Source organism: Diaphorina citri, unplaced genomic scaffold (genome assembly GCF_000475195.1).
Source record: "Diaphorina citri unplaced genomic scaffold, Diaci psyllid genome assembly version 1.1 scaffold675, whole genome shotgun sequence".
Classification (NCBI taxonomy): domain Eukaryota; kingdom Metazoa; phylum Arthropoda; class Insecta; order Hemiptera; family Psyllidae; genus Diaphorina; species Diaphorina citri.
Window position 1 is genome coordinate 30,330 of NW_007378108.1, and position 25,047 is coordinate 55,376.

Below are 25,047 nucleotides of genomic sequence, written 5' to 3' on the forward strand. Positions count from 1 at the left end.
GCTGCAGTGAGCACCAAAGTTGTGACATAATAACACAAAGAAACTGCATTTACATTACATTTACAAAAGGATGTGTCTCGAAATTTCTTTAAAAAAAAAAGTTTCTCTCTCTTCTACTAGGTATTGCTGTATCTCTTCTCGTCCACCTTTACTATTTGATTAGTTTTAGCTGACATTATAAAGAATATAATTTTATCAACCATACAAGGGGTCATGTTCTCTAACCGTTTTCAGCTTTATGTAAATGTAATGTAAATGCAGTTTCTTTGTGTTATTATGTCACAACTTTGGTGCTCACTGCAGCTTTTCAGCTTTATAAATGGGGCTAGCTTAAATGAAGAAATGGGGCTAGCTTAAATGAGGTTAGAGACCACTTTCAAAATTTAAACATCAATTGTGTACCTCTTCCATAGGTTTAACATTCAGTATGCGAGGATCAATGCATCTGAAGAGGAAGTAAAGGAGGCAGCGACCAGTGCAGATATTCATGAGAGAATTCTCTCCTTCCCTGATGGCTATGACACTCAGGTATGATTTTTTTTCTAGGAATTTTAGAGATTGCCCTAGGCAATTATTTCGCTCTTTTAGCAACCTCCGTGGCCGAGTGGGTGTCACACGAGGCTTGCACGCAGGAGGTCCGGGTTCGATTCCCGGCGGAGCTAAGGTTTTTTTCGGCTCTGTGCTTGGAGTTCGGGGTGCACTCAGCCTCGCGAGGACAATTGAGTAGTTACTTGAATCGAGTAGCGACCAGTGGCGGCATTACCAGAGTAAAAAGAAAAATTATATAAATAATGTCAGAAATAGTAAAGGAGGCTCTTAGTAATGCTGTGATATCCACAAAAATTGTGAAGAAGCTCTCAGCTTCACCACAAAAAAATCGGATGTGTCTTGAAATTCCTTTTAACAAAAGTTTCTCTCTTCTACTAGGTATTGCTGTATCTCTTCTCGTCCACCTTTACTATTTTATTAATTTTAGCTGACATTATAAAAAATGTAATTTTATCAACCATACATGGGGTCATGTTCTCTAACCGTTTTTAGGTTTATGTAAATGCAGTTTCTTTGTGTTATTATGTCACAACTTTGGTGCTCACTGCAGCTTTTCAGCTTTATAAATGGGGCTAGCTTAAATGAAGAACAGGGTTAGAGACCACTTTCCAAATTTAAACATCAATTGTGTACCTCTTCCATAGGTTTAACATTCAGTATGCGAGGATCAATGCATCTGAAGAGGAAGTAAAGGAGGCAGCGACCAGTGCAGATATTCATGAGAGAATTCTCTCCTTCCCTGATGGCTATGACACTCAGGTATGATTTTTTTTTCTAGGAATTTTAGAGATTGCCCTGGGCAATAATTTCGCTCTTTGAGCAACCTCCGTGGCCGAGTGGGTGTCACACGAGGCTTGCACGCAGGAGGTCCGGGTTCGATTCCCGGCGGAGCTAAGGTTTTTTTCGGCTCTGTGCTTGGAGTTCGGGGTGCACTCAGCCTCGTGAGGACAATTGAGTAGTTACTTGAATCGAGTAGCGACCAGGCCCTTTCTAGGTGGTGGCGTGGTCAAAGCGCTCGCCTGGTAAACAAGGGGTTGTGGGTTTAATATTCCCCCGAGGCATATGATTTTATCCTCGGTTATTAGAGAATTTGACCTCATGAAACCCTCTGTAGGTTATTTGAGACTGTGAGCAAAGCTTTAAGCAATAGGGGGAAGAGTTCAGGCGTTATCTCTTCAGAGATTTTTCTTTTCTCACGATTGCTTTTATGCCGCACCTCTTTGAATGTCCAGCCAACCCCACAACCCACAATATTAGATCCTTCGGCACTCTGGACAAACCCCCTGGTAGTGGCTGCTTCCCTTGGATTGGAGGAGGAAGATTAGAATAGAATAGAAAAGAATATACTTTGTTCATCCTGCCAAAATGAGACTGAAAAGTCCCTTTACTCCCGCAGTCTAAACAAGGTCTTATATATTTCATAGGTAAACTTTACAAATAAGTATATAAAAGCTTGCTTAACTTAGATTAGACGTTATTAAAAGAGGAGGAAACGTGAACAACAACATATCTCTTATATCACTCAGGTTGGTGAGAGAGGACTGAAGCTGAGTGGCGGGGAGAAGCAACGTGTGGCCATAGCGCGTACTCTACTCAAAGCGCCGCAGATAGTATTGCTGGACGAGGCGACCAGTGCTTTGGATACCAAGACCGAACGAAACATTCAAGTGAGTTCTATAGAATGGAATAGAATATACATTGATTATCCTGCCAGAATGAGACTTAAAAGTCCCTTTACTCTCGCAGTCTAAACAGTATAATTTTTTTTTCGTTTTGTTTTCGTAACCTTCAGTCCTTGCGTGTTCTTCCATTTATGTTTTTCCTTCTCAAATGAATAAATAGGTAGATAAATAACAATTCTTATCATGAAAATTAAAGGAAAACAAAGCCAAGTTGAAATTGAGAGAAGGTTGAAGGAATCGAGGTTCGACATTTTCAGACTTGGCCTTAATTTGCAGACTTGGCCTTTTATTTTCTGATCTCACCACTTTTATATGCCGACATTTTTGGATAGGAACTTTTGGCCTTTTTTTTTACATTTGTTTTTGTGGACGCTGGTTTTATTAAAACCATAACTTTGTTTCAGTCTGCACTAAACCGAGTGTGTGCCAGTCGTACTACTATTATAGTAGCTCACAGGTTGTCTACTATTATTCACGCGGATGAGATTCTAGTCATGCATGCTGGAGAAATAGTTGAACGAGGAAGGTAAGTCCCAACACTCATGCACAGTTGTTGTTGTTGTAGCGGTTTTAGCTATAGCCGAAAGGTGATGACAAACTAGAGAAAATATCTCTTCTATCAGCCATACACCAGGATGATGGTCTCTAGCCATGTTTAATTGGCTCGTCCTGAACCACAGTCAACCATTGTGAGGACTTGGGCTTATTCTTTTCAAGCAGAGAGAACCCTTTGAAACTGCCAGCCAGCTAGGCTGGTTAGGGTTAGCTGTTCTTTATAGTTACACAGCCAGACGCTAGTCTACTCTCTGTTTAACTTCCCCTAACTTGTAAACACCCCTAAGTAAATGTGTTTTTTTGAACCTTTTCTTTAAATACCAGCAAGTTGCCACGAGCTTTGCTAGGGAGAAAATACTTGTGGGAATCGAGCCTGGTACTCTGGTATGCGGTCCCATACCTTGGGTTCTGATAATTTTCCTTAGTCTGTAGACAGTTTTAATGTGGGTGTCTGGTATTCTCATCCAAAATTACTTTCTCTCACAGTTTTCCGCAAACAATTGATGCGTTTGCCGCAATACCTACGACTTATAGGCCATAATTCGTTTTTGCGTCGAGGACTTGGGCTTATTCTTTTCAAGCAGAGAGAACCCTTTGAAACTGCCAGCTAGCTAGGCTGGTTAGGGTTAGCTGTTCTTTATAGTTACACAGCCAGACGCTAGTCTACTCTCTGTTTAACTTCCCCTAGCTTGTAAACACCCCTAAGTAAATGTGTTTTATTGAACCTTTTCTTTAAATACCAGCAGGTTGCCACGAGCTTTGCTAGGGAGAAAATACTTGTGGGAATCAAGCCTGGTACTCTGGTATGCGGTCCCATACCTTGGGTTCTGATAATTTTCCTTAGTCTGTAGACAGTTCTAATGTGGGTGTCTGGTATTCTCATCAAAAATTACTTTCTCTCACAGTTTTCCGCAAACAATTGATGCGTTTGCCGCAATACCTACGACTTATAGGCCATAATTCGTTTTTGCGTCAAACCCCTCAAATTGGTCAGACTCAGATGTCTTACCTACATATAAAGTATACCTCTTGAGATTCTGTGCTTTTGAGTGGCAGGGTTCTCCTGTAAGAACTCTTGCACTTTTTCTCACAGAGTGATGGTGGACGTCACCAATGACTTAATCAGAGATTTTACTAATAGAATTTTTCAATGATCCAAAAAGGAGTTTTTAATAATGATCCAAAAAGGAAGAGTTTTTAAAACTCATCTTTGGATTCTTAAAAAATCCTTTTTGGATCATTAAAAATTCTTCCATTAGTGAAATATCTCATTAAGTCATTGGTGAAATCCACCATGAGCCTTGGAAATATTTCACCATTGGCGAGATCTTTATGTTTCACATTTTCAATATTTCAGACATGAAGAGCTATTAGACAGGAATGGGGTGTATGCCTCCATGTGGATTCAACAGAACACCAAGCAATCTGAACCTTCCTCTGATGAATCCCCTCCATCCAGCACTGCTTAGTAATCATTTAACACTATTCAGCAACCAGTGGCGGAATAATGTAGGTCCTTAGAATGGTTGGGTTGTCAGAGTTCCTTTCCTATTATTTCCTGTTAAATCAAACGATCAAATATCGTATCAAAAAAAGAGAATTTTCTTCTGATTTCAATTGGTTGGTTTGTTAATCAAACGAACAAATATCGTATCAAAAAGAGAGAATTTTCGTCTGATGAGTGTCACCAATGACTTAATCAGAGATTTCACTAACAAGAGAATTTTTCAATGATCCAAAAAAGAGTTTTTAATAATGATCCAAAAAGGAAGAGTTTTTTAAACTTCTCTTTGGATTATTAAAAAATCCTTTTTGGATCATTAAAAATTCTTCCATTAGTGAAATCTCTCATTAAGTCATTGGTGAAATCTCTCATTAAGTCATTGGTGAAATCCACCATGAGCCTTGAAAATATTTCACCATTGTTTCACATTTTCAATATTTCAGACATGAAGAGCTATTAGAGAGGAATGGGGTGTATGCCTCCATGTGGATTCAACAGAACACCAAGCAATCCGAACCTTCCTCTGATGAATCCCCTCCATCCAGCACTGCTCAGTAACCATTTAACACTATTCAGTAACCAGTGGCGGAATAATGTAGGTCCTTAGAATGGCTGGGTTGTCAGAGTTCCTTTCCTATTATTTCTTGTTTAATCAAACGATCAACTATCGTATCAAAAAGAGAGAATTTTCTTCTGATTTCAATTGGTTGGTTTGTTAATCAAACGAACAAATATCGTATCAAAAAGAGAGAATTTTCTTCTGATTTCAATTGGTTGGTTTGTTAATCAAACGAACAAATATCGTATCAAAAAGAGAGAATTTTCGTCTGATGAGTCCCCTCTTATATTTGGCACTACTCAGTAACCACTAAATCAGTGGCGTAATGTAGCTCAGTGATTAGGGGGGTATTAATGGCTGGGTTTCAGAGTTCCTTTCTTATTTCTTGTTTATTAGACGAACAAATATCGTACCAAAAAGAGAGAATTTTCCTCTGATAAGTCCCCTTTATCCGGCACTACTAGGTCTTTAGAATGGCTGTTTTTTCCGAGTTCCTTTCCTATTAATATTAATTGAATATCTGGTTGGTTGAATGTTTAGTGAAACGAACAAAAATATCGTATCAGAAAGATGACATTTTCTTCTGATGAGTGCCCCGTATATTCATCACTGCTCAGTAACCAGTGGCGTAAAAATGTAGGTCCTTTGAATGGCTGGGTTTTTAGAGTTCCTTTCCTATTATTTTGTTTAATGACACGAACAGATATCGTATCAAAAAAGAGTGCCGTAAGTAGCTATGTTTTTAGAGTTCCTTTCCTATTGTCTATGGCCGGAGCAACAATCGGAGTTTAAATTCGGTTTAACTCATGGGTTGCGAAATCGGATTGGCTGAAATGGAGGAGTTGCAAATGGGTAAAAATTATTAATAAATGGTCGATTCCTATGTAAAAAGTTGTGAAAAATTCAAATCTGAGGTCGAAACTCCGAAAAAATAACTATAAAAGGTCGAAAATTCAATGTTTATTTTCCGTTCTGATGAAAGAGTTCAAAGATGTGTGACGTCAAACTTCAGGCAGTTGTTTTTTTCGTCCGCAAGGTAGCGCCAGTATGCAAGCACGCTTGCTGAGGAGCAGAAAGAAATGTGCAGAAACGTGTGCGCACAAACACATTAATGTGTTGCCTGTGAGGGAGCTTTGCTCGGGACATTTGATGTGACGTCATCGCCTACGGGACTATTATTGTGGTCAAAATTCCATACCTCGGCTGGGATTGAACCCACACCCTCCTGTTTACCAGGCGAGCGCCTTGACCACTACACCACCGATCAGGTGGCGGATCAGAACTGAATCCTATACTTGTTAGGGGAAGGTAAGGAGCGTACATTACTCTCGTTCTGGCCTAGCTTCGGACTAGGGGACTCTCTCTGTAGAGACCCGCGTCTATTCCTCATCCCCGCGTTAGGAGAGAATATTCTCAGCTTGGACTCTATGTTAGAACTACTCTTATCCTGCATGAAGCACCCATAGTCTGATATCTTGCGAGGGGGAGGCAGGAGACTCTTGAAAGAATTCTCGCGATGTTAGAACTACTCTTATCCTGCATGAAGCACCCATAGTCTGATATCTTGCGAGGGGGAGGCAGGAGACTCTTGAAAGAATTCTCGCGACTCTTACTACTCCCCCGCTGTTCCTCATCGCGCTGCTCATAGATAAAGTTCCGCGGCTGAGGACAGTACAGGGTGGGGGATCCTGATACCTTACGTTCCTCACTATAGCGACCATACGGGGGGAACTTACGGCTAGGAGACTCCCGCGCCGCCTCCATGACCTCAGCTGCAGGACTAGGGGATAGCTTCCGTCTATCTCCCAGACTCACATACTTGGGCATGGGGAGGTTGGACTCACGACTCTGCTTACTATCATTGGATGGGGTAGGGGTGGGGGTCTTCCGCTCTTGACTATCAGACAGACGTCCATACTCTCCCAACTTGTGCGGCGTGTTGGTAGGGGACTCCCGTGTCTTCTCGCTGTCTGTGGACAACTTCCTCGAGCCAGACTCACTATCACTGAGCCGCCCATACTCTCCTAGCTTACTACTGGGGAATTGTTTCTGTCTCTTGGGTCTGGGGAGAGAGGAAGGCGGGAGACTCACACACCGTCCAGATGTCTCTGGCTGTCTCTGCTGCTGAGAACACAAGCCCTGCTTCTCGAGGAGTAACATATCATCTGGTCTACTGGACCCGGCACCGCTCACAAGACCCTGTAGAAACCCACTGGGTTCAAACAGAGGTAAACTACTACTCGTTACACTCGCCAGTAGTGGTTGGGATATTTTTCCTTTTCTTGTCGAAGCGCTTGGATGAGAGAAGCCTGGAAAACAGCAAAGACCTCTCTGAAAACATACGAAAAGAAGGGGGAAGGGGTCTGGTTTGATAGAAGGAAGGAGATGGTAGGATTAGCGACACACACACAGCGCGCATGCGTCAGCAAGGCAACTAGGACAAGGACAGAAGACAAAGCGGTAGGAATAATGAGCATGCAAGAACACTAATCTAGAAGTCGTAGAAGAAAAAGGAAAATTCGATTGTTCCTCGTTTTTTCTGCTCTTTGACTTAGAAACTTCACCTACGTAAGCGCAACTGTTCTATTAAACATTAGACAAAAATTTAAAAATCGAAATTTTACATTCATTCCAGATGCTTTTTTGACACCCTGTGGGAAAAACACAAACTTGGGAGTTTGGGACTAAAACTTAATTAAAAAAAAAAAAAATAAGTTGACAATATTAGCTTCAAAATAAGATTTGGAGGAATTTAGGTAAAGTATTAAGGGAGATATCGTAGGTTTTGTAAAAGGAAAAGTTTGAGTCGCTTTTTGTGCAAGCGAGTGTAGTATCAAAAAGAAAGAATTTTCTTCAATGTCTTTTTTTTCCCCTCTAGATTTTAGTATGTTTCTGGGCGTAGCTTCATGGGCAATGTCATTTTGTCATTACTAAATTGTATATTGTGATAAAGAATTTTAATAGGTTAAACTTTTGTTCAATTCAAAGTTGTGTGTGTAGGTACTTGTGTACTGTTAAAAATCCTTACATTTTCGTTTTGTGTCTAGTGGTGGGGTTATACTTTTTCTTTTAAGGTGTACTTTTGTATGTATACTGTTTTCGAATTAATTACTTTCTATTATTTTTAGTTGGGTATCTTGCAATAGCGTTATACTTTTCTACAAAGTTATAATTTTATTTGTTTATAACTATTTTCATTTCTAGTTTTAGAAGGTAGATAGAGATGGAAAGAAACGGACTTTTTTTTTTCAATTGAAAGTTTTTTTTCAGATATGTGAAGTAACAGGTACAGGACTTTAGCTAAGGTTATATATAAAAAAGTAATAAGAAACTTTATTATTAGGGCTACGACTATGGTCAGGGTATATTGTAGGTCGTGTCAAAATATTTGCAAAATGTAACGTAGTGTGACGTTGTCTTCAGGAATAGGCGACAGGTTTTCTGCTGCCCTCACAAGGCTGAGTGCACCTCAAACCAGATAGACGATACACTGAGAGTGGTTTGAGGAAAGAACAAAATATAATTGATTTAGGGTTGAAGAACAAAAAAAAAAAAAAAAAAAAAAAAATTTATAAAAAAAAAGTAATAAGAAACTTTATTATTAGGGCTACGGCTATGGTCAGGGTTTTAATATTGTAGGTCGTGTCAAAATATTTGCAAAATGCAACGTAGTGTGACGTTGTCTTCAGGAATAGGCGACAGGTTTTCTGCTGCCCTCACAAGGCTGAGTGCACCCCAAACCAGATAGACGATACACTGAGAGTGGTTTGAGGAAAGAACAAAATACAATTGATTTAGGGGAATTATTATTAATTAGATTCATATTAGACACCCAAATTAGATAATGGCTTACCTTATTTTATAGTTGACTAGGGTTCTTAAATGGGGATTATTATTTACACCGACTCGAGTTTCGCCTCACGCCGCCACCGACACGCCACAGGCAACAATCCCCATTTAAGAACCCTAGTCAACTATAAAATAAGGTAAGCCATTAATCGATTTAGGGTCGAAGAAGAAAAAAAAAACAATATGATTAGACTGAAGGAACAAACAACAAAACATAATTGATTAGAATAGATTATTTCATTAGTATTCTTTATAATTTTAGCACAAACTTAGTTCCTCATTTTGATCTCACATGATTTAGATCGGACCATTACGAGTACTTACAATATCCTTAATATGTATATGTATGCAGCTATTTATGTATCTACCTACTATGAAAATATCACGTATTTTCCTTTCTTGAAACTGACGAGTCTGACGACTGACCACTGGAAAATGGTCAAGTTTCCTTTCAGTTTCTATCTTTCTATTGGAGCAGTGGTCAATTTTCCAGTTTGCCCGAAAGGAAAATATGTACCTACACCGGGTGTACATTTTTTCATATTTTACATATTTTTCATATTGTACATATTTTACTACACCCTAATTAAAATATCAAGTTTGGTCCTTTATAAGTTTAAATAAAGCACTACTTCTAGATACTTATCCATCATTATTTCTCTCGTCTTCCTATTTACCTTCCTCTATTGGTGCACTTTCCCCAAATTCTATAATTTTTTTCTTCTTTGTCACCTTCTTTAATCCTACCCCCCCCCCCCCCTTGATCTCACATGGTTTAGATCGGACCATTACGAGTACTTACAATATCCTTAATATGTATATGTATGCAGCTATTTATGTGTCTACCTACTATGAAAATATCACGTATTTTCCTTTCTTGAAACTGACGACTGACCACTGGAAAATTGTCAAGTTCTATTGGAGCAGTGGTCAATTTTCCAGTTTGCCCGAAACGAAAATATGTACACCCTAATTAAAATATCAAGTTTGGTCCTTTATAAGTTTAAATAAAGCACTATTTCTACATACTTATCCATCATTATTTCTCTCGTCTTCCTATTTACCTTCTTCTATTGGTGCACTTTCCCCAAATTCTATATTTTTTCCTCTTCTTCACCTTCTTGAATCCTACCCCCCCATACCATTCTTCATATCAAACAAGATCAACCTCAGCTTTGGTCTGTCGCTTTCATTAAATATCTGAATTTAAATGTTATTCCCTGAATAACAAGATTTTCTACTTTTTCACTCAAGCTATGTATATCCTCAACTCTTCACGCTAAAGCAATACAAAATAATCATAAGTGAAAAAGATTTTTTAATGAGATTTCGCACTTCTCCATAACGAAAACGGTACGATAACCTATTTTAACCTTTTGCGCATGTGCAGAAACCATTTTCGTTATGCTTGCGCATGTGTAGAAACCAAAACCTATTTTCGTATGGTTATCGGACATTTTTGTCAATGCGAAATCTCTCCGAAGTGTTAACCTGTGATGATCGAGCAATGTCTATTGTAGTTTCACTTGATACAATTATACATAGTAGGAATATTATTTTCATTAGGTATATTATTATTTTTATTGTCTTTGTTTAGACCGAATAAAAAGATTTCTATGTGTAAAAGTGCTCCTCGACTTTTGTTTTTCCACTTCACTTTCTTTTAGGTCTAGGACTAGGTATAAAGGCCCGTTTACATGTTACGTCTTATCGTACGTTTTGTCTTATTAGGCGTCCGCAACGAAGAACTCCGTTGAGGACTTTTCTATTCATTAGCATGGTTTGTTTATTTTCTCTTGGATCGGTACTAGCATCGCTTCGATGGTCGGTTCTCCGTTGTGGATTGTGAACGTCTACCCATGGCCTGATGGTCAACTTATTTTATTAAAACCTTTTTTTTAAGAGATTTGACAGAGGGAACTGTAACTGCTATGGTCTTATCGTCCCGAAATCAAAGAGAGAAGGAAGACAGGATAGGAGAAAGGTTCCGGGAACGAACATTATCCTATCAGGATAAAATCCGCCCCGGGCGGGAATCGAACCCGCGGCCTAGCGCTTACAAGGCAGAAGCCGTTCCGTGAACGTCTGCACTCCTTAATCCTCCCTTTTCACTCCACGCGCAGAAAGAACATCGTGCCATTTGTCAATATTTTCTCCGCGTGGTGTAAAGGAGTGCTGAGTCATTCGTAGAATAGGCCACAGGGCCCTGAATTGAAATCGTTTAGATATAATTATCGATTTAAAGGTAACCCAAGTAACAAAAGGGTCAACTTCTTGTGAAGAAACAACTCATTCACAAGCAACGCATTGCTACCGGATTTAGAAGTACGTGAGTTAACGCATACTTGTACACATACAAATTGAGATCTCAAGATAAATGAAAATAAAACCATGTGAAAAATGCGCTGGAGGCATGTGTTGATTCGATACAGCGCAGCGCGTAACTTTGAGTTGGGGTTATACACGGTGCTAGGCTAGGCTAGCTTGACGAATCTAGTCTAAGCTTTGAAAAATGGAAGAAAAAATCGATTTGTTTTGTGTTCTTTTTCATTCTTATTAGCCAGCCTAGTTAGCTTAGTTGGTAGTGCGTCTGCCTTGTAAGCGCTAGGCCGCGGGTTCGATTCCCGCCCGGACCATTTGAAAAGTACAAAATCTACAAAATAATAACACGATGGATCTAGTATGAAAAAAGCAGACTTGTTTGTATTGACTCAATATTGTAAAGATACATTTCCAAGAAACAACGATTTCTTTTCGATTCAACATTATGAAAAGTCACAATTTCTCTCAATTTTGATTCGATTATATTTCAAAGATACATTTCCAAGAAACAACGATTTCTTTTCGATTCAACATTATGAAAAGTCACAATTTCTCTCAATTTTGATTCGATTATATTGGGAGTACGAAGTTTTCACGAAATAATGAAACACATTTTCTTTCCTATATTAAAACTACTGGGGAAAATACAACAAAGAATTGTAGAAACCCACTGATGAAAATTTGACCTGAAAAAGAAAATTTTCACCTGAACAAATTGAGAAAAGGTAAAAAAAACCCCTGTAAACAAGAACACTGTTAGACAAAGAAAACGCACTCGTTAGAGAAGGACAAGATGAGGGAGAAATAAATCACAAGAGCACAGTAGGGGGAGGTCAATTAAATAAAGAGAAAAACAATGGGAACACAGCTTTTTATCATGTTGAAGCGTAACAACAAAATCAAAACACATTGGGCTGATATGTAGAGACGTTCATGTAGGCTTGAATGACCTTATTTCCTCAGCTTAACACTCTTGAAACAGTGTCGATTAATGATAAAGATAAAGATACCAAATTTCCATGAATTTGAGTGGAACAAAAGAAAACGTCTCTACATACCAGCTTTGATAAATAATCGATAGACAAAACTGAAATTCTCAAAGAGGGCATTTCACTCACACGTCAAACACTGTTAAACAAAAAACTATGATAAAAAATTTAATGAACTTATGACTGCTCAATTTTTCTCTCCTCACGAGGCTGAAAACATGGAATTAATAAATCATCCCATGGTCACCCGTCCAGATCCTAACCACAGTCAAATTTACTTAATTTAACGGGATCACAAGATAATGAACTCGTAAAAAAAGTGAACAAAATGGCAATTTTGAGCATCTTCAGAAATTTCATTCAGCTGAGTGTCGAACCCGAGATCCTGCGGCAAGCAAGTCTAGGGTGATACCCACTAAGGGCGGTACCTACAAAGATTTTTTATCACTTTTTTAAGGAGGCTTCTATGAAGCAGACACAAGAAAACGGCTAGGCCGTTTAGCCGCTTTAGTGGAATTTTCGTGGTTGTTATAAGAAGAGTATTGAATTATTGATGTAGCCGTTTTAGTGGAATTTTCGTGGTTGTTAAGAAGAGTATTGATTAAGAAGAGTATTGATAGTACTGAGTGTGACATAGGCTACTTAAGTTTGTCACAATCCATCCTGATTCAAAATGCCGGCTCTTCAAAGTCATTTTACGGCGCTCTGATCTCGTACAAAGGACGGGTCAACCACTAGTAAAAACTGTGTATAAATTTCTGAAGAGGCTCTTGAACGAAACATTTCAACAAGAAATTCAAAAATAAAAATATCACCCAGGAGAAAACGGCCACACGGGTTGAAAACAAAAAAAAAAAAAAAAACACTTCTTGTAAAAAACACACGAAATTCAAACAATTTTCCTTTTACCTGCTAACCGAAATACTTTAAAAATACTTAATATGTAGGCACTGCTGAGACAAAAGAAATTATCACTCTATTATTCATGAAAAACACTAAGACCCTGAAGTGAAAATACCAGGGGCTTGTTCCACAAAGGACTCTGCACTCCTTTTTTTTATATTTATTTTTTTTTTTTTTAAGAGGTTTGACAGCACAGGGAACTATAACTGCTATGGTCTTATCGTCCCGAAAGTCGAAGAGGAGAAGGAAGACAGGATAGGAGGAAAGCCAGCCGTTCCGTGAACGTCTGCACTCCTTAATCCCTCCCTTTTCACTTCCACGCGCAGAAAGAAACATCGTGCCATTTTGTCAATATTTTCTCGGGTGGGTGTAAAGGAGTGCTGGAGATCATTCGTAGAATAGGGGCCCACAGGGCCCTGACTTTTTTTTTTTTTTTTTTTTTTTTTTTTTTTTACGATCCACTCAAAAAATCTCGAGAATTGATTTGAAATTTGAATTTCTTTAAACGCTGAAACATAAAATCTTACCTGTGCAATTACTGGCACGGCCTAAAGCTGTGCCCTTCCTAAGACACGGCACAATACCTTGCCCGGCACAATCCTTTGTTAACGCCTACTTAAAAAAGAGGGAAAGAAAGGCCCAACCCATCCTTTAGGGCTGTTTGCCCCTACACCTAAGCCTTAAGGTGGTCTTGTTTATAAAGGGCGTACTTACTCGGAGTTTCGGCTGGGCATATCTGTTTTCCGTTTAGCCAGATGGTCTTCACCTTGGGACTGCCTCCATTCGGTTCAAATCGGACCATTATCCGAGTTGTCATAGGTCGACTGGGATCCAGAACTTGCTCCAGGTTGAGGATGGTGAACTCCTTGTTATTCGAAGTGGTCACTTCTCCTAGCCATGACTGAAAATCAATGGAACAGTTGTGCTGACTTAGGTGAGGTTTTAAAGTCAAAGAGCTGCCAGCCTAGTTAGCTTAGTTGGTAGTGCGTCTGCCTTGTAAGCGCTAGGCCGCGGGTTCGATTCCCGCCCGGGGCGGATTTTATCCTGATGGGATAATGTTCGTTCTCGGAACAGCTGGCTTTCTCCTATCCTGTCTTCCTTCTCTCTTCGATTTCGGGACGATAAGACCATAGCAGTTACAGTTCGCTCTGTCAAACCTCTTTAAAAAAAATCATTCTTATTATTATTTTCAAGCTTAGCCTGGCCTAGCTCTGTGTACAATCAATTAATCACTACCTGAATTCTGTGAAATCCGTATAATATTGCTCTCCCTACCACATCCCTCAGGGGAGCTCGGCTTACCTTGCTGAGGAGTTGCGAGTCCAATTCTTTCAGCTGATCGTCCAATGACTTGGCATCGAAGCTCTGGTTAGCTGAAGAGGAATACTTGTTACTCCTGGTGGAGTGAGAGTGGTGGTGATGGAACGCGCTGTCCACACTGCCCGTGTAGGAGGCGCTTGAACCAAATCCTGTGGAGTAGAAAAAGAATTAATTGATAATGGAACCAAACCCTGTGGAGTAGAATAAGAATTAATTGATAATGGAACCAAACCCTGTGGGTGTAGAAGAAAATAAATAGAATACGCACCTTATTTGAGTAGTCTAGTTCCAAAAGTGGACTCATAAAAGTGGACTTTTTCAGGGGAAAACACGAAAAACTCGTATCTTTTGAAACAGCAAAGCAGCCGATTTTAATGGCTTTGGTCTTGAAAAAAAAAGTTAAAATCTAAGGGAATCTATTGGTATTTAAATTTTATTTCTGGCAAAGTTGACATTAATGAGTTATATTGGGTCCAAGGTTCCAAGATGTCCAGTTTTGGCACTAAAATTTGTCTCGTTTTAGACTGGGTTACTCATTCATACTACCAGAATGAGTCTAAAAGTCCCTTTACCAGTTATCTTCTTCTTCGCCTTTTCCCATGTTCAGATGAGGTCGGCGTTTGTCGTCGGCCTCTCAATCAGCTTTAGAGTGATCACTTTGAGGCCAACTGGTTTTGGCTAAACAAACTCTTTCCGCGTGGGATGCCCTTCGCACTCACCTTCGCTATTGATAGAACGTAAGGAAATTTGGACTAGTCTACTCCCTGTTTATAGTCCCCTAGCTAGACGCTGATCTACGCTCTGTTTATAGTCCCTCAGCCAGACTAAGTCCCTCAGCCAGACTACGCCTTTACCAGTTATACAAAGACAAAAAAAAAAAGTTACCAGTAGACGTAGTGAATACAGATCCACTGGACACAGGTCCCACCAGATCATCCGTGGTAAGTTCTGAGGAGCGTGGGCTATGATGTAGATAGTCCTTCTCATAGGTTGTATGATGACCATGGTGCTTCTTCTGTAGAACTCGAATCATGGCATCACGCTCCGCTAGTTTTGATTCCAACTCCTTCATCCTGTAAAAAAAAAACATAAAAAAAAAACATATCCTAAGTCGTTCTGTTTGGTGGAACAGGTCGACTATTCACAAAACCTCTCCACCAAGTTCTATCATTAAATTTTTGTTGGTTTTCAATGAGACTGGGATTTTGATTTCTTTTGATGACTGTACAAAGATGCAATAGAAAGTTTATTGTACCATTTTTTTCTTCTTTCTTTTAAAAGTAGCAAAATAAATTACAAATAATGAAAAATTAGAGGAGCAAAAATATTTTTACTATGCGAACTCACAGTAATTACGACTATGAAAACGGGACACCATGTCAGGTACTAATTATTAATACTAAATCCTCATAGTAATTCCTTATATATAAACTGAATATTAAACAAATTAGGTAGGTACATAGGTACTGATTTTCTTTAATCACGATCGAATAAACTACGGGCTAATATTCCCGGACGGACGGGCCCAGCTTGTTTATTTTAGGAATCTTACCTTGACTCTAGATCGGATACTTTCTTATTAGCGGCATGTACCTCATCCATTTGTTTGAGTTTATCTGATCTCGCCTCGGCTATGAGCTTCTCACTCTCCATGCTGGTCTTCTCTAGGGCCGCTATTTTCGCATCTCTGCAATGGAAAGTTATGAATAATTTAGCAGGGCATGAGGTACACAATAGGGCTGCCTGGAAGAGACTTCCATCTCTGTGCTTGGAGTACGGTGTGCACTGAACCTCGTGAGGAAAACGGAGAAGCTTCTTCGAATGAGTAGGAAGGGGGGGGCCAGTAGTCTTTTTTGAAGAAGTTTGACAGACAGGACACACAGACAGAAGAAGACAGACAAAATAACAGAGAAAAAGGAAGACAGAGTGACAGAAGTTGGATGGAAGAGCTCCTCCAAGAAAACGCTGCCACTTAAAAGAAGGCCGTAAAATAAATAATAATGATAGAAAAAATGTCCCGGACGGGAATCGAACCCGTGACCTAGGGACCAGGCTGACACTTACTTGGGTATACTAATAAATAATAATGATAGAAAAAATGTCCCGGACGGGAATCGAACCCGTGACCTAGGGACCAGGCTGACACTTACTTGGGTATACTAGCAGCATCGATAGCAGCCTGTCTGAGTTCGCTCTCCTCCAGATACCTCTGTTCCCACTTGGCGACTTCTCCTTCCAGTCTCATTATCTTCTCGTCCTTCTCACGCAGTCTCCGCTTCAGTTCCGCTATGTTCTCACCGGGATCTCCATCTGTCAGGAGAGAAATTAATACAAGTTTAGGGCCCGTTCCTTGAAATAATAATGATAGATGGAAAATAATTGAAAAAAAAAAAAAAAAAAAAAAAATCTGTTGCGAAATAGTCAAGACGCTCATCTGGTAAAATAGGAGACGCGGCTTCAATTCAGCCAAGGTATATAATAATAATAATAATAATAATAGTGCTTATTTATACTGCTCGCATAGGACTGAAAAGTCCCTTTACTCCAGCAGTAGGCTACTACTATTATTGTGGTCAAATTCTCACTACTATTATTGTGGTCAAAATTCCATACCTCGGCTGGGATTGAACCCACACCCTCCTGTTTACCAGGCGAGCGCCTTGACCACTACACCACCGAGGCAGGTTTTATCCTCATTTACTTGAGACTTTTCCCTACATAATAATAGAGCTCGGGTTCGCATAAGCTTAATCCCATTTTTAGGGCTGTTTGCCACTTTGCCCTTACACATAAACCTCAGAGTGGGCTTTTGGTGCAAGACTCTAAGTGTTAGGTGGTAGAGAACGCCTCAGGCGTTAATCGCACCAAGTGGTTATTTTTCACTCAATAATCCACTAATATTCCACTATAATCCACCAAGTGGTTATTTTTCCCCATCCGTGGCACAAGCTCTGCTTATACGGGTGGGTATACCATTTATAAGAAAAATGTATGTTCTGAGTTTTTTGTCGATCAAATATAAATGGAAACTTATTTAAAAAAAAAAAAATATTCTAATAAGATTTATTGGTTGTTTTTTGGATTTTTGAAGGGCCCTTTTTTGTTGTTTTAAAGGGCGGCTTTAGCTTTCGCCGAATGTTAATGGCAGAGTAAAGAGTTGTCTTTTTATATCAGCCATACACCGGGGTGATGGTCTCTAACCAAGGTTAAATGGCTCGTCCTATTTCGGCGTCCCTTATTTCGGCCCTTTTTTCGACGTCTACAATTACAATAAACTAGAAGTTGAGAGTTTACCTGATCCACTAGTATCCTGAGTGTTGCTATTCCTCGCTCTCTCATTCCTCAGCTCGCGTTCCAATTGTAGTCTCAGTTTCCTCTCCGTCTGTTCGCGCCTGTCGCTCGCTAGTTGTAGCGATGAGAGGGCGCGTTGCAGCTGCGCTACGCGCTCCACGTACAGTTGCTTCTTGCGACACTGCGGACAGAAGAAATGTTGGTGAAGTTAGCGCGAAAACAAGTAGGTGAAGCTAGCCAGGAAAGAAGACAAGTAGGTGAAGTTATAACCCACTTTGGATATTACCTAGGTACATAGGATTTCTTACCTCTTCTTCCAGTCGTACTACATTGGACTGAGCATTAGTGAGTGCGGTATCAAGTATATCTATGTGTGTTCTCTGCTCTTCTAACGTGGCTCGCTGTGCTGCTAGTTCTATCTCTTGACGATCCTTGGCTGCTATCAGCTCCTTGTCTGGGAAATCACGCAAAGAAATATGTTGTTTACTAATGCTAAGGAATTGATTACATATTAGGTCATTTTCCTAACACAAGAAATATGATTAGAGGAAAAATTATCCAAGTAGAGAAAGGGGAATTATGATAAGAGGAGATTTTTTTTTTTTTTTTTTTTTTTTTTTTTTAAGTTTTTTTGGCAGGTTTTCCACACCTGGGGAAAGGGACTCACAAGCCTAGGAATATACTCCAAATTGTACACCAATACTTTTAGTACAGTACTACATTAAGGGGGGAAGGCCCGAGCGGGGGGCAGGCCCCTCAATACGGCCCTGGTTTACAGTGACAGAAAAGATGATAAAAAAAGGAATAGGGAGAAAACAAAAACGCCATTCATAAAGGGGTTACGGCTTACTTTTGGCCTTGAGATCATTTTAGTGTGATAAAATGATGAAAAATTGAAAAGTGAGGAATATTTTTTTTTTTTTTTTTTGCTGAATTTAATCAAAGCTCCTTTTTTTCTCTCCTCACGACGCTGAGACTGATTTATCGGCCCCTGACGCGTCGGTCACCCGTTCAGATACAAGCCACACGGGACGTTGCTTCACTTACTCTGTGCTATGAGCTGAGATATGAGCGCCTCTCGCCTGGCGATTTCGGGAACATCTAATGCACTGTCCGCCCCGCGTAACGACACAACCTGATTGGATAACAGTTCCGCGTGGGATTGGAGAGAGCGGTTCGCCTCTTGCAGCCGCCGGACTTCGCCCTGCAAGTAGACAAGGGGGAGATGAAAAAATGCTACATACTGTAGGAATTCTTGGAATTTTGCTTGACCCTTTTTATTTTCCTTATCTTAAAAAAGAAAAGTCTTCTTCTTCTTCTTCTTCTTCTTCTTCTTCTTCTTCTTCTTCGCCTTTTCCCGTGTACAGACGGGGTCGGCGTTTTTCATCATCAGCCTCTCAATCAGCCGTAACGAGGGTGATTGGTTTGGGCTGACATTTGGTTTTCAACCTTTGCTATTTCTTTAGCAAGGGAAATTTCAGGCTGGTATACTCCCTGTTTAAAGTCTCCCCAGCCAGACCAAGCTGGTCTACTCCCTGTTCAACGTCCCCCAGCCAGATTATCTCCATTAATTCAATCAATTATTACTGAAAATATTGAGATCTCACCTGGAGTCGAACCCGGGCAGCTCGTTCCAGACGCTCTCGTCTCTCACAACTCTCCACCAGATCTTCATGTGCACGATGTACCTTGCCTACTTCTTGTTCCAGCTGTAACAATGAGGAAACAATAAAGTTAGCCGTCAGTCTAGTTAGATTGGAGGGTAGCTCCTTTGTCTTCGTTCTTTTTTTTTGCCAGCCGTTCCGAGAACGAACATTATCCCTTCAGGATAAAATCCGCCCCGGGCGGGAATCGGGCACGGTTTGTCCAGTGGTAACGCGCTTGCTTGCCATGCAGAAGGTCCCGGGTTCGAATCCCACCATCGACAAAAATTTGTACTCGTTTTTCGATTGCAAATATTTCAACCGGTTACTGTCTGATGTTCTCTTGTTGACCCAGCACCTAAATGGGAAGTATTGTGCCTCTTCTCGGTGTAGAAAGTCTGATGTTCTCTTGTTGACCCAGCACCTAAATGGGAAGTATTGTGTCTCTTCTCGCCCATCTGATGAGAGGCATACTAAGGGATGGACATGCTACGACACAGGCCACATGCGTCTAATGTAGCAGTTGCGTATACGGTCGTTGTGCATATGGTCGCGCTTCACGCTCCCTTGTTTACGGTCGCCCTGCGCGCTCCCGGGGCTTCGCGGTGTTGAGCATAGGGTCGCGCTTCGCGCTTAAACAAAAAGTTTTTAAAAAATCGCCTACGGCGCTGAAAATTTTACTTTTGGTAAGACTGGATTTCTCAAGATTGTAGACCAAAATTTTCAAAAATTTCGCCTGCGGCGCTCTAATTTATTTTGCTCATTTTAGCGTTCAGCTATAATTAAGATAAGAAATGTATAGAAAAATATCTAAGAATGAAGCAGTTGCAAATTGAAAATGAAGAAATACGTGTTTTAGGATTTTTCCAAATTTCAAACGGTTCTCGAGTTTTCAGGGGTGGCAACTTTTTTTTTAAACACCCTGTATGTAGGTAAGTAAAGTAGGTATATATTTTCGACCAATTTACTCGTTTTACTTAATCTAAAGTACCTTTTGTGACTTGGACACTCTTTGGTAACAAGCTTCCAGCTCCATCTTCAGTCCACTGTTCTCTTGCATCAGTCTCTCGATCATCTGCATACACCGCTGCTCTTTCCTGGAAACAATTTTCATCATTAGAGATAAACTTTCCTGGAAACAATTTTTCACGATTAGAAATAAAAGATAATTTAGATTCGAATTTTCACGATTAGAAATATGTAAAAGATAATTCAGATTCGACTTCTATTAAATTTGGTAAGCTTTTGAGAATGTTCACATTCTCATCATCAGAACAAAAACGAGCGCCACAATGGGGTTTCTCGGAATTATTTCATGTCGCTGCTGGGATTTGAACCGCAGTCCATCACACTTTGGAAAAAAAAAAAAAAAAAAAAAAAAAAAGGGGCCAAAAAACCCAACAGAACAAACCCTTTGTATTTTTTTATGAAAAAAAAAAAAAAAAGGGAAAAAACCCGTGTAAAAAACCCAATCGGGTGACTGGGTTCTGGAACTCTGTATCAGGAAGCTGGACACTTTGATATAGCATAACACCTAAATCAGGGGAAGTAACCCACTTATCATAGAGCATAGAGTTCTTCCAGCCTAAAGGCCATTTCACAGCTAGACCGCAAAATGTAGGTTGAAGTTTTGTGTTCTATTCACATCTGTAATTCTGTATTCACTGCATACGAGACGGGTTTTGGATCTGAAGCAACAGGGTGGACAGCCTGTCTTCTAAAACGTGTGGCACCCTATCACCATAATTTTTTTTTTTTTTTGCCTCAGTGAATCCAATGAGTTGGCAATTCTACGGCTGGGACTGATCTGTACATAGGAGTTGCTGAGGAATGGAATATTGAAAAAAAAAAAAAAAAAAAAATCGCTCGGGGTTGCGAGTCGGCTAGGTGGGAGACTGCTACACTTTGGGGTAAACTTACCTACTGCTACTAGCACCCAGTGAATTCCCAGGCACCGAGTCTCCCTTGTGTGCCAGCTCTAACTGTGACAGATCTGGCTGGGACTTGGACCTCGTCTTCTTACTCTTGCCGCTACTAGTCGTACTATAGGACTGGTAATGTTTACCAGCGCTACTGGTACTGCTACCAGCGTTATTGACTTCATCGTCACGACTTCCCGGCGATACCACCTTCACTTCTTTGGCTAAATGCTTGAGCACCTGGAACAAACCAAAGAAATACTCGCTCAATTTAGGTCTTAGTAAATTATTTATTAAATGTTCCAATTCGGGTCAGGCGTCAGGGAAACTCAAAATACAATTACGGTTATATACATACCTATGTATGTAGTAGAAAATAACTGAAATTAGCTAGGTACTAATTAAATTAATTCTGAACATTCAATTATAATTTTCCTTATCTACAGTCATACAAGATGACTCGAAAGTATAGGAATCGTCTTTTGTTATAGGTATTTTACGGAACCAACGTCAGACAAAGTTCAATATTCATGCAGTAGCTTTAGTTTTAGTTTGGATCTACTGTTTTTTTTTTTTTTTTTTTTTTTTTTTTTTTTTTTTTTTGGGGGGGGCGCGCCCCCTTTTTTTGTGCTGTCCCCCGGTTTTTTTTTTTTTCTTCTTAGCTTGGGAGGTAGCGCGCCTGCCTTGTAAGCGCTAGCTCCCGGGTTCGATTCCTGTCCGGGGCAGAATTTATCCTAAACGATAAGGTTCGTTCTCGGAACGGTTCGCTTTCTCCTATCCTGTCTTCCTTCTCTCTTTGCTTTCGGGACGATAAGACCTCAGCAGTTGTGGTTCACTCTATCAAACATCTCGCTAACATGGTTTAATATGTCTTTTTTTGTTTGATAAAAGGGATTTAGCTAAAAATCTAAAACTAAAAGGGATTTAGCTACATATCTTCTTATTTTATAAAATCAAGATTCATTCACTCATTCACATTCACACACTGATCGCTCTATCTCCTGAACCACAACACCTAGAAAGCTGAAATTTGGTAGGAATATTCCTTTTATGGTCTAGTGTGCAATAAGAAAGGATTTTGCGAAAATCTAAATCGATCCTGAGATATGATCAATTTTCTGATCGCTAAAATCTCCACCATAAGAAATACACAGAGTGCAGAGACTGCGGGAGAGAAATGTTCCGCTCTCGACCAACATTTGTAGTTTCGTTTAGTTTTTAGGTTGATAACTATGTCACCGCTAAGGAGTTAGGAGAGCCGCGCAGCGCGACCGGGTATTTTTTATTATTTTTTCTAACAAGTTATCGGCCATGCCTTTTCTAACAAGTCACTTTTGGCCATACAGCTCGGGAAAATCTCGGGATGACTAGCGGATTCCGGAGCGAAAGCGACGGAATTCAGCTAGTTTAAAAATAAAAGGGATTTACATAAGTAGCTATCAGCAAATCTAGATCTAGATTCGTGAGCTTACCCCGATTGCTAGTTAACCTGATGCACTACTAAGGTAGTCATCCGGTGGATCGTGTGTGATCTTCTCACTCCAACTATCACTGGATGACGCAGGCGACTGCTGCGACTGATGGGGACTTTATACTGGATTGTACGGGGGGATGAAGTACCTTGGATATTTAGATATCCCGGCGGTGTACCAGACTCCGATAATCTGCAAAATCAAAATGAAAATATTAGTTCTGGATGACGAGGCGTACTGCTGCGACTGATGGAACTTTATTACTGGATGGTACGGTGGGATGATATCTTACAAGGCTGAGTCCGACATCTTACCTATTTTCTTCGTGTATGATGAGTGTATTATAGGAGGCCGGAGTCCAACTGTTTTCTGTTCTCTTGACTTTGAGGCTCCTGCGGGTCGTGTTTCGCATGACATATTGCTCCTCGAAGCTGAGATTCTCCGGTCCGATGTGGACACATCTGTTTCCACTCCCACTCAGACTAGGGGGTAGGTGTGAAATTAAACAGAAAAGGTAATTTAAAAATGCTCTCTTGTTGAAGTCTCGGTTAATTCGCCACGAAAAAAAAAAAAAAAAAAAAATGTGAGACCATTTTTTCCCCCTCAAGAGGTTTGATAGAGGGAGCTAGGATCTCATCGTCCCGAAATCGAAGAGAGGAAGACAGGATAGGAGAAAGCCATCCGTTCCAAGAACAACATTATCCGTTTAGGATAAAATGCGCCCCGGGCGGGAATCGAGCCCGCGGCCTAGCGCTTATAAGGCAGACACGGTACACTCCAAGCTAACTAGGCTGGCCTGAATTAGATTTATTTTATTTTTATTGTACATAAATACACAAAATAGGTACATGGTACAAAGTCAGTTACAAAAAAAAAATAATAATAATAATAACAATAATAAAGTAAAAATAATAAATAGATAACAAATAGTGTAAAAAAAAAAGATGAGAATAGCTAACTAAGCTGACAAGGAAAATAATGTGAAAATCAGAAAAGTAAGACATGTGACCTATTTCCTTACAAAAGCTCATCATAATTTCTTTACCCAATTTACTTAGGTACTCGGACAATAAGTGAAGAGTAGAAGACCCCGTGTTGCCAGCCTAGTTAGCTTGGAAAGTAGCACGCCTGGCTTGTAAGCACTAGCACGCGGGTTCGATTCCCGTCTGGGGCGGACTTTACCCTCAGCAGATAAGATTTGTTGTCGCGACGGCTGGCTTCCTTTTATCCTGTTCTCCTTCTCTCTTTGATTTAGGGAACATGGGAAATAGCTCCGTCGTTGTTACAGATCCCTCTATGAAACCTCTAAAAAAACTACTTCACTTAGATACTCGTAAAATAACTTCGGACATAACGTCTATTTCATGTTATGTTACGTCCGTGAATCTAAGACACCGGTGTGGCGTCAGCTGAAAATTAGCCCATCTTATTATCAGTTTTTTAACAAATGCCACTCGTTCCCTATTAAAAATAGTTGCATAACAACATACCTGGACTTTTTGCCGAATTGGGAGAGTACAGAAAGCGAGACGATTTTTGAGGTTGACCATTCATTTTTCTCGGGTGTTATTTTAAAGCATAATCTTTTCTGAAACACGAAGGAAAAATGGTACAATTTTCAAAAGAGATGGACAAAAGTATGATTTTTTTTTTCAATTTTATTATGCACTTTATTTAAGGTACTTTATTTTATATTTTAAAAATATAGACTATAAATATAGACTAAGGTATACTCGGGATGAACTAGCGGGATTCCGGAGCGAAGCGACGGAATTCAGCTAGTTTAAAAATAAAAGGGATTTACATAGCTAAAAATCTAGATCTAGATTCTAGTTACCTGTGACTGACTAAGGTAGTCATCCGGGATCTGTGTGATCTCTCTCACTCCACTATCACTGGATGACGAGGCGACTGCTGCGACTGATGGGGACTTTATACTGGATGGTACGGGGGATGATACCTTGGATATTTGATATCCCGGCGGTGTACCAGCTCCCGATAATCTGCAAAATCAAATGAAATATTAGTTCTGGATGACGAGGCGACTGCTGCGACTAATGGAGACTTTATACTGGATGGTACGGGGGATGATATCTTACAAGGCTGAGTCCACACTTACCTATTTTCTTCGTGTATGATGAGTGTATTATAGGAGGCCGAGTCCAGACTGTTTCTGTTCTCTTGACCTTGAGGCTCCTGGCGGGTCGTGTTTCGCATGACATATTGCTCCTCGAAGCTGAGATTCTCCGTCGATGTGGACACATCTGTTTCACTCCCACTCAGACTAGGGGTAGGTGCTGAAATTAAACAGAAAAGGTAATTTAAAAATGCTCTCTTGAAGGCTCGGTTAATTTGCCACGAAAAAAAAAAAAAAAAAAAAAAAAAACGAGACGATTTTTGAGGTTGACCATTCATTTTTCTCGGGTGTTATTTTAAAGCATAATCTTTTCTGAAACACGAAGGAAAAATGGTACAATTTTCAAAAGAGAT

At 40.0% G+C, this 25,047-nt stretch overlaps 2 protein-coding genes across 2 annotated transcripts in view; one reads left to right on the forward strand and one right to left on the reverse strand.

Moving 5' to 3' along the window:
- LOC103511107 (ATP-binding cassette sub-family B member 6, mitochondrial-like) overlaps window positions 1–5,774 on the forward strand; it is an 18,516-nt gene extending 12,742 nt beyond the window's left edge. Inside the window, exons 12-15 of the mRNA XM_008475819.2 lie at window positions 414–528; window positions 2,076–2,216; window positions 2,636–2,757; window positions 4,734–5,774. Of these exons, the coding sequence (XP_008474041.1) occupies window positions 414–528; window positions 2,076–2,216; window positions 2,636–2,757; window positions 4,734–4,848 (493 nt within the window). The 3' untranslated portion in view covers window positions 4,849–5,774. The remainder of the gene's footprint in view (window positions 1–413; window positions 529–2,075; window positions 2,217–2,635; window positions 2,758–4,733) is intronic.
- Window positions 5,775–6,116: 342 nt separating this feature from the next.
- LOC103511101 lies at window positions 6,117–24,867 on the reverse strand. Its single transcript, XM_008475813.3, has 14 exons — window positions 24,677–24,867; window positions 24,395–24,560; window positions 21,087–21,325; window positions 20,158–20,263; window positions 19,131–19,232; window positions 18,571–18,727; window positions 17,832–17,977; window positions 17,527–17,704; window positions 16,383–16,542; window positions 15,785–15,919; window positions 15,118–15,305; window positions 14,215–14,381; window positions 6,368–7,180; window positions 6,117–6,278 (listed from the first exon to the last, which is right to left on the reverse strand). The coding sequence occupies exons 1-14, from the start codon at window positions 24,772–24,774 to the stop codon at window positions 6,126–6,128; spliced, it is 2,808 nt and encodes a 935-aa protein (XP_008474035.1). The 5' UTR covers window positions 24,775–24,867; the 3' UTR covers window positions 6,117–6,125.
- Between the last annotated feature and the right edge of the window lie 180 nt (window positions 24,868–25,047).

Excerpts from the sequence above, each read along its gene's own strand:
- LOC103511101 (XM_008475813.3), bottom strand. The coding sequence starts at position 24,774 with ATGCGAAACACGACCCGCCAGGAGCCTCAAGGTCAAGAGAACAGAAAC. Across the intron at positions 18,728-19,130 it reads CTGCCCGGGTTCGACTCCAG|GGCGAAGTCCGGCGGCTGCA; the intron begins GTGAGATCTCAA and ends GTCTACTTGCAG. Across the intron at positions 17,705-17,831 it reads TAGTACGACTGGAAGAAGAG|TGTCGCAAGAAGCAACTGTA; the intron begins GTAAGAAATCCT and ends TTCTGTCCGCAG.